This window comes from Loxodonta africana, chromosome 5 (genome assembly GCF_030014295.1).
Source record: "Loxodonta africana isolate mLoxAfr1 chromosome 5, mLoxAfr1.hap2, whole genome shotgun sequence".
In the NCBI taxonomy this organism is placed as follows: domain Eukaryota; kingdom Metazoa; phylum Chordata; class Mammalia; order Proboscidea; family Elephantidae; genus Loxodonta; species Loxodonta africana.
The window spans coordinates 22,118,384-22,132,021 of NC_087346.1; the positions used below are offsets into that span (position 1 = coordinate 22,118,384).

At 41.6% G+C, this 13,638-nt stretch overlaps 2 protein-coding genes across 12 annotated transcripts in view; one reads left to right on the plus strand and one right to left on the minus strand.

Annotated features, from left to right (window-relative positions):
• AFG2A (AFG2 AAA ATPase homolog A) overlaps nt 1-10,022 on the minus strand; it is a 352,856-nt gene extending 342,834 nt beyond the window's left edge. For 2 of the 11 annotated variants that reach the window (XM_064285361.1, XM_064285366.1), the window contains exons 1-3: nt 9,658-10,013; nt 3,823-3,944; nt 168-325 (exon numbers count right to left, since the gene is read on the minus strand). In XM_064285361.1, coding sequence (XP_064141431.1) covers nt 168-325; nt 3,823-3,944; nt 9,658-9,820 — 443 coding nt within the window. In that variant the 5' untranslated portion in view covers nt 9,821-10,013. Of the gene's footprint in view, nt 1-167; nt 326-3,822; nt 3,945-9,657 lie in introns of all 11 variants that reach the window. The other 9 variants (XM_064285362.1, XM_064285367.1, XM_064285370.1 and 6 more) reach the window with 7 other exon arrangements.
• The window catches only part of NUDT6 (nudix hydrolase 6), a 57,322-nt gene continuing 53,057 nt past the window's right edge, over nt 9,374-13,638 (plus strand). The window contains exon 1 of the mRNA XM_023548651.2: nt 9,374-10,604. Within this exon, the coding sequence (XP_023404419.1) occupies nt 10,367-10,604 (238 nt within the window). The 5' untranslated portion in view covers nt 9,374-10,366. The remainder of the gene's footprint in view (nt 10,605-13,638) is intronic.

The window sequence follows — 13,638 nt, forward strand, 5'->3', positions numbered from 1 at the left end:
ATATACTTGTTAAATACAATATTAAAATTAATTTATCTGTTTCTTTTACTTTTTAAACGTGGCTAACTAAAAAATGTAAATTTACACATATGGTTCACATTTGTGACTCGCATTAATTTCTCTGAGAGAGCACTGATCCAGACAGTCACCAAAGAAAAGAGCCAAACCTCAATGCCACGTCCATTTCCTCAGCCTGTAGCACAGCACCAACAATAGGCTGAACCTGAATGGCATCACCAGGCTTGACGCCCACATTCTTCTGTGCCATTTCGCTCAAGCCAACTTTGCCTCCCGGAAATCCTGACACAGGCCAGGCCGTATAGACCTGCCCAGAACACAGGAAATGAAAAATGTAGAAAATAAATATTCAGACTATCATAAATTTATAAGGCAAAATACTAGGCACAGCGAAGTACATAAATCTGCAAAACCCAGTGCCTACTCCAAGAGTTACAATCTGATATAAGCTGCAAGAAGATAAATGAAAAAAAAAAAAAATTAAACACTGCATGGGTTCACACACACACACACACACAAATAATAATGATTACAGGAACACAAATTCTCCTATGCAGAGATTACTTAAACAACTTGATATAGCAAAAATAGGTGGAGAAACCTTCCTATAATATTTTTGCCTTATCTGTTTCAGTTTGACTATGAGACTGACTCGTGTGTACCAGTGAAAGAAGCTCAAGAGGACTAGGACAATTTTCCAAATCTCAAGATGAGCTTGGTCATAGACTAATCAGTGAGTGACCAGACTCTAGAGCCCTTTCCTATGATGAAGCAGTGACATCCGTCAGAAGCCTCATATTCTTTAGCAACACCACTGATGGGCCTCTGAAAGCATTTATATTAATTGCCTTCTCAACAAAGCCTCCTTGTGTCCACATTCATTCGCAGTGCCCTTCCACAATGACTCTGGGTATGCCCACATGGCTTGCTTTGTCCAATGGGATGGCAGCAAACTTCATGTAAACAGAGATTTGAAAAGCTCTTCGGCCTGTTCACTCCCTCTTCTGACCTTCTGTGGCTGCTACGAAAGGACAGTGGAGGAGATCTAAGTCATAGAAGTTGAGGTCAGTGTTGACTAGCCAGACCCCAACTGATCTGCCAGTTGACTGTGGACACACGAGTAAGCCAAGGTGAGATCCAGAGAGCTACCAGATCTCAGAACTACCCAGTTAACCTGTAGACTCATGAGAAATAGTAAATAGTTGTTAAGTCAATAAATTTGAGGGTTAAAAAAAAAAATTGTTTTAATGATTACATTCTTTTGCAAAGTTTAAGAACGATTTCACAGAAAAGAAGGTATAAAATTTGAAAGGTGGATTTAAGAAAAGAAACAAAAGCATTAATGGTTGATAAGAAGAAAATGAGAAAAACATTGAAGGCAAGATAATTCGGAAGCAAGTAATCCAGCCTAAGGCATAAACTACATCCAGGAAGTAATGAGGGAGAACGCACAAGAGCTTCCTTGGAGCCTGGATCTCATCAGACTTAAATGTTAAGACAGCAAAGATTTCTGGCTCAAAATAGAGGGATGAGCTCATACATCTACAGTCTTCTCTTTCACAAGACACAGTAATGGATTTTTAAAGATATAAACCCAGAACAAAGAAAAGAAAGAAAGGGGTGCCATCAGCAGACAATAGATTTCAAGGTATCTCCACAGAGGCTCCACAGTGAATGAGAGAACGCTGACTGATAAGCAGACAGAAGAAACACAGCAGCAGGTAGGGGCCAGCAGCAGGCGAGAAAGCCAAGCTAGCAAAAATGACCCAAGAAAGGCTCTGAGCTTGGAGTCCCAAGTAAGATGAATGGCAGCAAGCTGAAAACGGGTAGTAAGTAAATATTTGTATACAGAACAGGTGACCTTCATACCCTAAAATAACATTTCTACAAAGAAATGTAACCAACAGACTAGGAGAAATGGGACTTACGATGTGTGTGTTGGCACTGCAGAAGGAAATTCCGCTCTCCACTTTACGACATTTAGGAACTACTCTGATCAAGAATTGCTGGTATTGAAGGAATAAGTCCAAGCTGCACTGAAGGCATTGGTGAAAAACAAAACTCCAGGAATTGACAAAGTATCAATGGAGACACTCTGACAAACAAGTGCAACACTGGAAACACTCACTCGTCTATGTCAAGAAATTTGGAAGACAGCTACTTGGCCAACCAACTGGAAGAGATCCATATTTGTGCCCATTCCAAAGAAAAGTGATCAAATGGAATGCAAAAATTATCAAACAATACCATTACTATAACATACTAGCAAAATTTTGCTGAAGATAATGGCTGCAGTCATACATTGACAAGGAACTGCCAGAAGTTCAAGCTGGTTTCAGAAGAGAACGTGGATGGAGGGATATCATTGCTGATGTCTGATGGTTCTCGGCTGAAAGCAGAAAATACCAGAAAGATGTTTACCTGTGGTTTATTGACTAATGCAAAGGCATTGGACTGTGTCGATCAGAAGTATGTGACGCAGTGGTTAAGAGCTTGACTACTATCAAAAAGCTGGCAGTTCAAATCCACCAGCCGCTCCTTGCAAATCCTATGCGGCAGTTTTACTCTGTCCTATAGGGTCACTATGAGTCAGAATTGACCGGACGGCAATGGATTTGGTTAGGTGTTTTTTTTTGGTTGTTTGTTTGTTTTCCAAAGAATGTCAATTCCAGAACACTTAACTGTGCTCATATGGAACCTATACGTAGACCAAGAGGCAGTCATTCGAACAGAGTAAGAGAATTCTGCATGGTTTAAAATCAAGAAAGATGTCCATCAGGGTTGCATCCTTTCACCATACTTATTCAATCTGTATGCTGAGCAAAGAGTCCAAGAAGCTGGACTATTTGAAGAAGAATCTGGCATCAGGATTAACAACCTGAGATAGGCAGATGACATAAACTTGCTTGCTGAAAATGAAGACAACTTTAAGAACACACTGATGAAGATCAAAGACCACAGCCTTCAGTATGGATTACACCTAAACATAAAACAAAAATCCTCACGACCAATAAACATCGTGATAAATGGAGAAAATACTGAAGTTGTCAAGGATTTCATTCGACTTGGATCAACAATCAACATCCATGGAAGCAAGTCAAGAAATCAAATGATATATTACATTGGGCAAAACTGCTGCAAAAGACCTCTTTCAAGTTCTAAAAAGCAAAGATGACACTTAGATAACTGAGATGCACCTGACCCAAGTCATGGTCTTTTTAATCAAGTCATACACATATGAAAGCTGGACGATGAAAAAGACAGAATAGATGCATTCAAATTGTGGTGTTAGCAAAGAACACTAAACATATCATGAACTGCCAGAAAAATGAATATATCAGTCTGAAAAGAAATACAACTGAAATGTTCCTTAGAAGCAAGGATGGTGAGACTTGGTCTTGATTACTTTGGACACATCATCAGGAAAGACCAATCACTAAAAAAAGCCATCATGTTTGGTAACATAGAGGGTCATCAAAAATCAGGAAAACCCCCAGTGAGAGGGAGTAACTCAACAGCCTCAAAAATGGGCTCAAATATTCCAAAGATCACGGAGATGGCACAAGATCGGGCAACATTTGTTTCTATTGTACACGGGGTCACCATGAGTCGGAGCCAACTCAACAGCAAGTAACAACAACAACAAAAATATAACTAGGATAGTCATAGGCATCAAGTGAAGAAACAGTTTATATATATTTGAATGTCATTTAAAATGTAGATCATTTCCCATTTATTCCTGATCGTGTTGAAAAACTGAGAAACATCTCACATCTTTCTAAAGGAAATGAAAAAGACTCTTACCTCTTGCTTTCCATCCAAACTGGTAAGCAACACTGGCCGACCGATACATATATTTGCAGACTTCATAGTGTTCAGTCCAAATTGAACAAGGGAATTCCGGAATTTTTTAGGAACTTTGTCATCTTCATGAATAAAAAGAAAATCATTGTTGTACTATTTTGCAACTGAAGTGAATGTTTACTTTCTTTTAGAGTAAATAAAAATCCCCAATCCATATAACCATTTGAATGTACTTAACGCACCTGAAGAAACCACTGTCCTAATCCGTCTTATTTTAAAAAACAGATTTAAAACCAAACTCTTTTGGGGTCCACTGACAATATGAGTACTAACTAAAAACAGGATTTGCTTTACAGGCAAGCATTACTTTTCATTATTATCTATTTTTTTAACCTCTAATTTCATAAATAACTGAATATACTTCCAATAGTCTCTAAGCTTTCCTGGGAATCCCCGGGTGGCACAAACGGTTAAGCACTCGACAACTAAGTTGGCAGTTCAAACCCACTCAGAGGTACCTCAGAAGATAGGCCTGGCAATCTGTGTCTGAAAGGTCACAGCCTTGAAAACCCTATGGAGTAGTTCTCTGCACACACGAGGTTGCCATGTGTCAGAGTTCACTTGACAGCCACCACCATCACCGAGATTTTCCTAGTAAAGATTCTAAATTCATAGGCTTGAACTGGGCAGCAGAATACTCTTCCCTTTCCAAAAGGGCACATTTATCTGGCTCTCAAGGATCAAGTTATGTTTCCACTTCTGAATCAGTATTTTTCTTTTCTATTCTGAAGAATACATCAATAGAATAGTAAAACATGTCTTATTCCTATGGTTGTGCTTACTGAAATACCATTTGTGATTTCAACCTTTGCTCTAAAGAAGGGATCCAGACTTGGCCAAGTTGGCAACACTTCTGAAAAGAACTGACTAACAGTTCCACTTCTTCCTACCCACCCAAAGCTCTGGATTTGGTCAGGTGTCCCTCTTCTGACTATCCTAGGAGCTGCCATAGTTACTACTATTTATAATCATAATATTCATTTGTTTAATGGTCTGACTTACTCCTAAACTCTACACAGCTTTGGGGAAAGTATTGGGTCATATTTATCTTTGGATCTCCAATGACTGTTGGTGTTTCAAATATAGCAGTTACACAATAAGTATCTATGAAATGTGTAAAGAAAATGAGTACACGATATTGTCCTTTTTAGCACAAAACCCATGAAACATTTATGAAACTTTAAGCTACCACAAACTTTGTTATAAACTTATTACAGACACATATACCATACTCACAGCGGCTTTACCTAATGTTAGGGTTCCTCAGTAATCAAAAAGACGTATCTCTACTTAGAAAGTAATTAAATCACTGAAAATCAAACATGAGGTATTACTGATTTACATTATTCTCTGCCACTGTAAGTTCCCAATAAAACCTAAACCAAACCAAACCCATTGCCATCGAGTCAATTCTGACTCATAGTGACCCTACAGAACAGAGTAGAACTGTCCTATAGGGTTTCTAAGGAGCAGCTGGTGGATTTGAACTGCCAACTTTTTGGTTAGCAGCCAAGCTTTTAACCACTGCACCACCAGGGTCCCGTATCTTCCCAATATGTATTTATTTTCCTTCTTTCATGAAATGAATATAGCTAGAAAAATAGAGCATCTCACAGAGCTAAGGTTAACAGTACTGAGTATAAAACTAAGTGAGTTACCACATAATATAAGAGGCTGAATGGAGTATCAGGTCTCTTACACAATTTACCCATTAACAACAGCAAAACATCCTGCTGTTTGATGGCCTCATGATGTTTAGTTTCTGCCACTTCTCTTTTTCTAAACTCCAATGAATTATCCTTCGCTTTTGACAGTTACCTCACTGTTCTTCACAAGATCCTAGGTTTTCTTCTTCTCCATTCTATCCTGCACATACGCCATGCACCAGATTTTGACATCACAGGCTTCCTCGCTATTGTTGTTGTTGTGTGCCATCAAGTCGATTCCGACTCATAGAGACCATACAAAACAGGGTGGAACTGCCCCATAGAGTTTCCTGGACATAAATCTTTACAGAAGTAGATCACCAGGTCTTTTCTCCTGTGCAGCCGCTGGTAGGAACCACTGACCTTTCAGTCAACCAACCAAGGGCTTAACCATCGGGCCACCAAGGCTCCTTATAAAAAAAAATCCTTATAAAAATAAAAATAGGCTTCCTTAAATACCCTCAATTCCTTGCTATCACCAATGGAGATCATGTACCAATTCTCATTTAAAAAAAAAAAAGCCTCATTTCCTAATATACTTCCATTGTATTCTCTGCTAATATCATCTAAATCTATTCAAGCTGGCCTTCACAATTACCTTCACTAGTCCACGTTCCTCCAGTATTTTAAAATACATCTTTACATCCACTTTCCCCAAGTAACTACCTTCTTATTTACTGAGCACCTTATGTGCCAGATTAACCAACGAGATAAAGATTATTTCAAACAATTAACCATTCACCCTTCATTTATTCATTCAGCAAATATTTACTATGGACCTACTATATGGCAGATACTATGCTAGGCATTGGGGATAAAAAGTGAACAAAACAAAGTCCATGGTTTCAGGAAGCTTATAATCCAGTAGGTTAAGAGTTATCAATCATGAAATAACCGTGTAATTATAAGCCAAAATTAGTGCTATGGAAGAATGATTAAGAGTGCTGAGAAACTCTATAATGTGGGATCTGACCTAATTTAGAAGAATCAGGGAATGCTTAAAGGAAGTAATGATTAAATGCAGACCTGAAGAAAGGGTAGGAATTAGCTGAATGAAGAGAAGAAAAAGATAATTCTCAGCAAAAGGACAGAAGGGAGTATGCTACATCTGCTGGAGAGAGTACATGGCACAGTAGTTGGAGACAAGGCAGGACACAGAAGGACGGTCCAGACTGTGCAGAACAGTAGGCTGGATTCAGTGACAGAAACCAGGTCGTACCCAGTGCAGAGCCGTATCCTTCAGAGGGACCCCATGATGGGGTAGGCTTTGGTAGGGCAGAGCCGAAGAGACCCTATCTACAGTAGTAAGAACTGCGGTGTGGCCTAGGCAGCCCTGGGGGTACAGGATCTGAGTGGGAGTGGAGGGCAGAGCAACAGGAGCTGCTGTGGGGATATCAAGAGCACGGTTGGGGCTAGTCTTTATTTTGACAGCAATGGGAGTTAACTGAGGGGTAATAAACAGGGTAATGACAGTATCTTCATTAAAAATATTCTGGCTGCAGAGAGGAAAAGGAATTGGAAGTAAAAGAGGAAGCAGAGAAACCAGTTAAAAGGCTATCATATAGTCCAGGTAAGAGATGATGGTGTCTGCGATTAAGGCGGAAGCCAGGCGCAGAGAAGAGGAATGTGGAAGATATTTAGGTGATGAACAGAACCTGGTGGTGGACTGAATATGTGAGATGTGAGAGAGGGGTGTCATAGATGACGTCTGTATTTTAGAACTTTGCAAAAGGAAACATGGAAGGGACTAGAGTTCATTTTAGTTTGTGGGAGGACATATAAGCAAATGAGGTCAGTCTTAAAACACCTTTGAGAAATTCAAGAGAAGAGGTACAATACAAGTACTATTCAAACAGTAATTCACAAATTGTTATTGGTTCATGATGATTTAAGTACAGAAAGTAAGAGCAAACATTTAGAAACTTTTACTGCAATTAACGATGTAATTTTACATCTGTTGAATCTAATAAAAATGTTAATTTTGTTTTTTTATTTTTGTAGTAATTCATTTTTACAGTATTTTATAAAAGTGCTGATCTGTAACAGAATGGCAATTTAAAAACCTTCATCAAAGCGAGTTTGAGAAGCAAAGTTCTAGAAAACAACTAAATCAAGTCTCAGAAGCAGAATGAATTAAAAATATAAATCTAAAAATGATGAGGGTATAGACGGGAAACTCCAGACATTAGATGAACTTGCCAAGAAAAAATATTTATAGAGAGAAAAAGAGAGTTTAGGACTAAGAACTGAGAAACTACAACATTTAATGGTCAGGTGGAAGGGGATGAGCCTGCGAAGGGAACTGTGAGGAATACCAACGATGGAGAAAAACTAGGAAAGTTTCATGACACGTATGTCAAGAAAACAGAGTTTCAAGGAGGAAATGGTTGACAATGCCAAAAGCTGCTGAGAGGTCAAGTAAGGTAAGTAATGAAAAGGTGTCCACTGGATTTATCAACATGGAGGTCATCAGTGACCACAGCTGGGACAGTTTCCATAAAATACTAATGTGGAAGCTAACTAGTAATGAGCTAAGGCGTGGCAGATAAGGCAGAGACAGCTCCATTTAAGAAGTCTGGCAATGAAGGCTAAAAAGAGACAGGGTGGTGGCAGGAAATAAATGTGGATCTTTTAGTCTGATTTATGGAAGAGAAACGAACACGTTTAAATGTCAATGGGAAGGATCCAGCTGAGAAAGAGAGGTTGAATATGCAGTACAGAACAAGCTGTCCTCTGATCCCTATCTAAGACTGTCTTTAGGGTCCGCATTAGACAAAAAATCCTGCCACTTTTAGTCTGGTTTATTCTTCAAAGCTATTACCATCAAGTCTGCTAGAAGCTTTACTGGCTAAATGACTTTTCGGATAAATCCGTTCTTCCAAGCCAAGAGAGCTGTGATGTAGGAGACTGACTTTGGAGTCAAATCATCCGGCCTCAAATACTGGCTCTGTCACTTAGTACCTGTGTAACCTGGGGCAAATCACGTTAATTTTTCATCTTTTGTTAAATAGACATAAAAATACCGTAGCCATCTCCCAAGTCTTCTATGAAGAATAAGTGAGATATATATGTGAAGTACCTAACCTACTACAACAAAAAAATCTAACCCGTTGCTGCGGAGTTGATTCCAATTCATGGAGACTCCACGGAGTGGAACTGCACTCCACAGGGTTTTCAGTGGCTATAATCTTACAAAAGTAGAACCCATCGCCATCCAGTCGATTCCGACTAATAGTGACCCTGTAAGACTGAGTAGAACTGCCTCAAAGGATTTCCAAAGCTGTAAATCTTTGCCGTAGCTGACTGCCACATCTTTCTCTCATCACAGCGCTGGTGGATTCCAACCGGTGCCCTTTTGGTTAAAAGCTGAGCGCTTAACCACTGCACCACCACGGCTCCATTGCAATTAATAGCTGTTATAGGGTTGCTATGAATCGGAACTGACTCGATGGCAACGGGTTCAAATGGTCGCTAGAACCCTGGCGGCACAAGGGTTAAGAGCTCGGCTGCTAACTAAAAGGTCAGCAGTTCGAACTCACCAGCCACTCCTTGGAAACCCTACGGGGCAGCTGTTCTCGGTCGTATGAGTCGGGACAGACTCGGCGGTAACGGGCTTGGTTTAGGTTTATTAAATAACAGAATCTGTGTAACAGCGAAAGAAAAAGTCACCTTCATTTTTAAAGGCACAGTAACGTCTTTTAGGAGGCATCCATCCACATCTTTACTGACCGGATTATTTAGTTTTTTTAGCATACGCTCGCTAGATTCGGGCTCAAGATATGAACAATTTTGCACCGTTAAATTGAATGAGGCAAGGTTCTTGCAAATGCAACTCAGAAATTTCACAAAAACTTGCAGAAAAGACAGCTTAACTGAGAGAGAAACCATTTCTGCCTAACCTCTCCAATGCCGGTGCGGCCACAGGGGTCTTATACACTTCTTCTGTGGCTCTCACACCTTGCCTCGCCCAATTTTCAAAAGCCTCGGCGCCTCAAGGCAACATCGCTGGGCCTCCCTCCTCTCAGGTTGCGTCCCCTCAGCTTCGGGTCCTCCCCTCAGAAACCTTTACCCTTTTCTATGAAGTTGGTCACCGCCAGAGTCCCCGCCGCCGCCGCGGAGCCTGGCCCAGCAGAAGAAGCCGAGGCCCCCGCAGGAGAAGAAGCCGCAGAGAGAGAGGGCGAACCATTCTCCACGCTTTGGTTCAGCCGTTTTCGGTTCTTCTTAGACGACATGATGAGACGGTAGCATGGGCGAAGCAACGGCAAAGCCGGCTCAATGTGCGCGCTTCTCTGAGAGGAAAAACTTCCGGGACAGAAGTCAGCGTGCTCCGCCCTACGCCGTAATCCCACGGGTGCAGCGCAGTGAGAAACCGAAAACTGCGCGTCTTCAAAACCCGCGGGACTTCGAAGAGGTTGCAGAAGTTGTGGCTTCTGCAAGGAAGGATTAAGTGGACGAAACCACCACTGAGATTGTAAACTCCTGAAAAAAAATTGTTTTGTATCTCTGCCCGCCTTCCCCCATCCCTAAACGCCTGTTGAATTAAACTAGCAAAAAAATAAAATAAATGAGTGGAAAGTCTCTCCCTGCCTTTCCCGGGGTAATTGCTGAGAGGGGCTGATGGAAAGCGCTTCTCAGCCTCTTCGGGAGAGCGGTGCAAACTTGGAAGCCCATCTCGGCTGAGGGAGCGAATGGCACTCTTCTAGAATGTACGGTAGCGACCTCGCGGAGAGGGGTGACTTGGTGGCTGAGCGAGAAGAGCGGCGTGGGCCGGCGAGGGGATGCCACCTCTACTGAGTGGGAGCTGCTGGCGCGCGGCGCTGTTACAGGCCCGCCGCCCGAGGTTCTCGGCAGGGCACCGCGGGGCCTTGGGCGGGCCTGGCTGCGCGCGGGACCCCCCGGCCGGAGTGGTGGAGCTGCAGGGCGAGCGGGACAGGTTCGGGGGCGTCTCGGTGCACTTGGCGCGGCTCGGCGCTCTGGACCGCCTCGACGACGACGCCTTCCACAGGGGCTTGCGGGGCAAGTGCGCCTGGGGCGAGGGACTCCCTGGGGCCCTTGAGCCTTTCAAATGAAGTAACTGCCGCCCTCACCCTGGAGTCGCTCTCAGCCCCCGTCTGGTGCGGAGCCCAGGGGGAGAGGGCCCGTGTGACCCCACCCGTCTCGTCTCTTAAGATCTTTGCTGAGAGGTGTCGAGGGGGGTTGGGTTAAGTGGTGAAGAGCCTGGACTTTGGGATCGGCAGCCTTGGTTCTGGTCCACTTTCTAGTGTGTGACCTTCGACAAGCTCTGTAAACCACCCTTTCCTCATTCTTAATATCAGTAGGAGCTCATGGTTTTGCTGATGGCTAAATTGAATAGTGAATATAAAGTGTTTACCAAGCACGATGCCTGCCAAATTTAACGCTCAGTGAATATTCATTAATGTAATTACGTTATCGTTATTATTTGTTATCCTTTTTTTTATTATTATTATTACCGGGAAGCCCTGGTGGCCTAGTGGCTAAGAACTATGCCTGCAAATCAAAAGATCGGCGGTTCGAATCCACCAGGCGCTCCTTGGAGACTCTATAGGGCAGTTCTACTCTGTCCTATAAGGTCGCTATGAGTCAGAATTGACTCGATAGCAACGGGTTTTTTTTGTTTTTATCACTTACTGAGCTTTGGTTCTGCCGGGCACTTTTTCCCAAGACAAAATTATCTCACATTCTAATACCAAAAAAAAAAAAAAAAAAAGAGGTTCTGAGTAGTCATATTGTATTAAGAAGTCTTTCATAGGGTTAAGACCTGGAGTTTGGTTTTGTTTACAGAACAACACGTGTTTGCTGATTAACCAGCGAGGGTGATTGGTTTCAGTCTTCAATGCGAAAATTCTCCATTTGCTTTGAACCTTGAGCTTAGTGATAGAAAAGAAAGCCTGGATAGAGGAGCCTTCACTTTGGGAGAAGCCATTTTTTTGGTGGAGCAGCCTGTTTTTCAAATTGCCACCAAACGGTTTAAAATCAAATTGTAGATGCAACGTGTAAATTCAGCCATGGAAAAATCCTGTTACACAGGAAACTTAAAATAATCTTCAGACTTTTGAGCAATATGCCAAGTAAGCATATATGGAAATACAATTCAGCAAGTTATTTCAGGGCTAAATCACCCTCGTCTCCAAACTACTTACCTTTTCACCTCATTTTTTTGCCTGTTTATGAATAATTGCTCATAAGCCCACTTGTTAATTGCTGCTGAGTCAGTTCCAACTCATGGCAACCACGTGTGTGCAAAATAGAACTGCTTCATAGGGACTTCAAGGCTGTGACTTTTTGGAAATGGATCACAAGCCCTATCTCCCAAGGTGCCTCTGGGTGGGTTTGAACTTCCAACCTCTTAACTAGTCAAGTGCTTAACCGTTTGCACCACCCAGGCTGCCACTTAGACTCCAACAGTATCACTGCTGGAGAATCAGATCAGTGTTCAACCTCTGATATGTGTAAGTACACACTGATACTTGTCAGTGACTAAAAAGGTGATCAAAACACTACCCCATTCAGCATGGTGAAGTAGAAATTATGTTGGATTTGGACTCACACATCAAGGGTTCAAGTCTCCGATTCCAGAACATGCTTAGCCAGGCATTAGGCAAATCACCTCTGAAAATACTTGCCTCTTAGGTTGCAAATATTTTTAGGTAAAGCCAGACCTAATTACTGGATGGATGTGGTTATCAAAGATAAATATACATGAAACAAATTTTTAAACTGAAGTGCAATATACTTTTTATGTGTGTATTTTAGTAAATCAACTTTTAAGGACTGTTTTAAGAACTTTGCAAATATTCATTTAATCTTCATAATAACCTAATGAGGTAAATGGTATTATTATTCGCATATTATAGACGATGGGACCAAGGCATAGAGGGGCTAAGTAACTTCCCTGATGCTAGAATCTGTTCTGAATCACTGCGCTATGCTGCCTCTAGGAGTTACTGTTAGTTCTACTGTTAATGAGGTAAACAAAACTGACTGAATAGATATGCTAGTAAAGAGAAACTGAACTAACCTAAGAAAGCCTGATATGAAGTCTAAATTTTTTTGTTTCTTTTCAAGTAAGTTGTACTAACTGTATATAATCTTTTAGTTTTTAACACATATTTATGCATGCACCCATTGTTCTTTTAGTGTTCCTGTTTTCATATTTACAGCTATAAAATTAAGATGCTGATGGATGAACAGGTAACATGCTGTTCAGCTTCACATATCATTTGTCTGCATCAGTGGTGAACTAACCCTGGTTCTGGTCCCTGCTATGCCACTGTGTTAATTTAGCCAAGTCAATCTAATAATATGAATCGAGCCTTAGTGCATAATATCGAGCTAACTGCGCAGCTTGTAAATGCATAAAATAAGTTAGAAAAAACAGATAACAGAAGAGATATCATTAGGCAATACGTGATAAGTTCCAATAAATCGTGCCAAAAACCTGTTGCCATCAGGTTGAGTCCGACTCATAGTGACCTCTAATAAGTTGTACAAACATAGTAGAAACTAAAAAACCAGTTGTCAATGAGTCGATTCCCACTCATGGCAATCCCACGTGTGTCAGAGTAGAACTGTGCTCCATTGGGTTTTTAATGGCTGATATTTCAGAAGTAGATCCTCAGGCCTATCTTCCGAGGCACCTTTGGGTGGACTCAAACCTCCAACCTTTGGGTTAACAGCCTAGCACATTAACCTTTGCACCACTTAGGGGCAAAGACATCGTTTAAAAAACAAACAAACCCATTGTCATCAAGTCGATTCTGACTCAGACAGAGTAGAACTGCCCTGTATGGTTTCCAATGAGCAGCTGGTGGGTTCAGACTGCCAACCTTTTGGTTAGCAGCTGAGCTCTTAACCACTATGCCACCAGAGCTCCACAGACAAGGCCAAAAAAATAACCAAACCCATTGCTGTCCAGCTGATTCCAACTCACAGCGACCCTATAGGACAGAGTAGAACTGCCCCCATAGAGTTTCCAGGGAGCACCTGGTAGATTTGAACTAACTACTTTTTGGTTAGCAGCAATTAACCA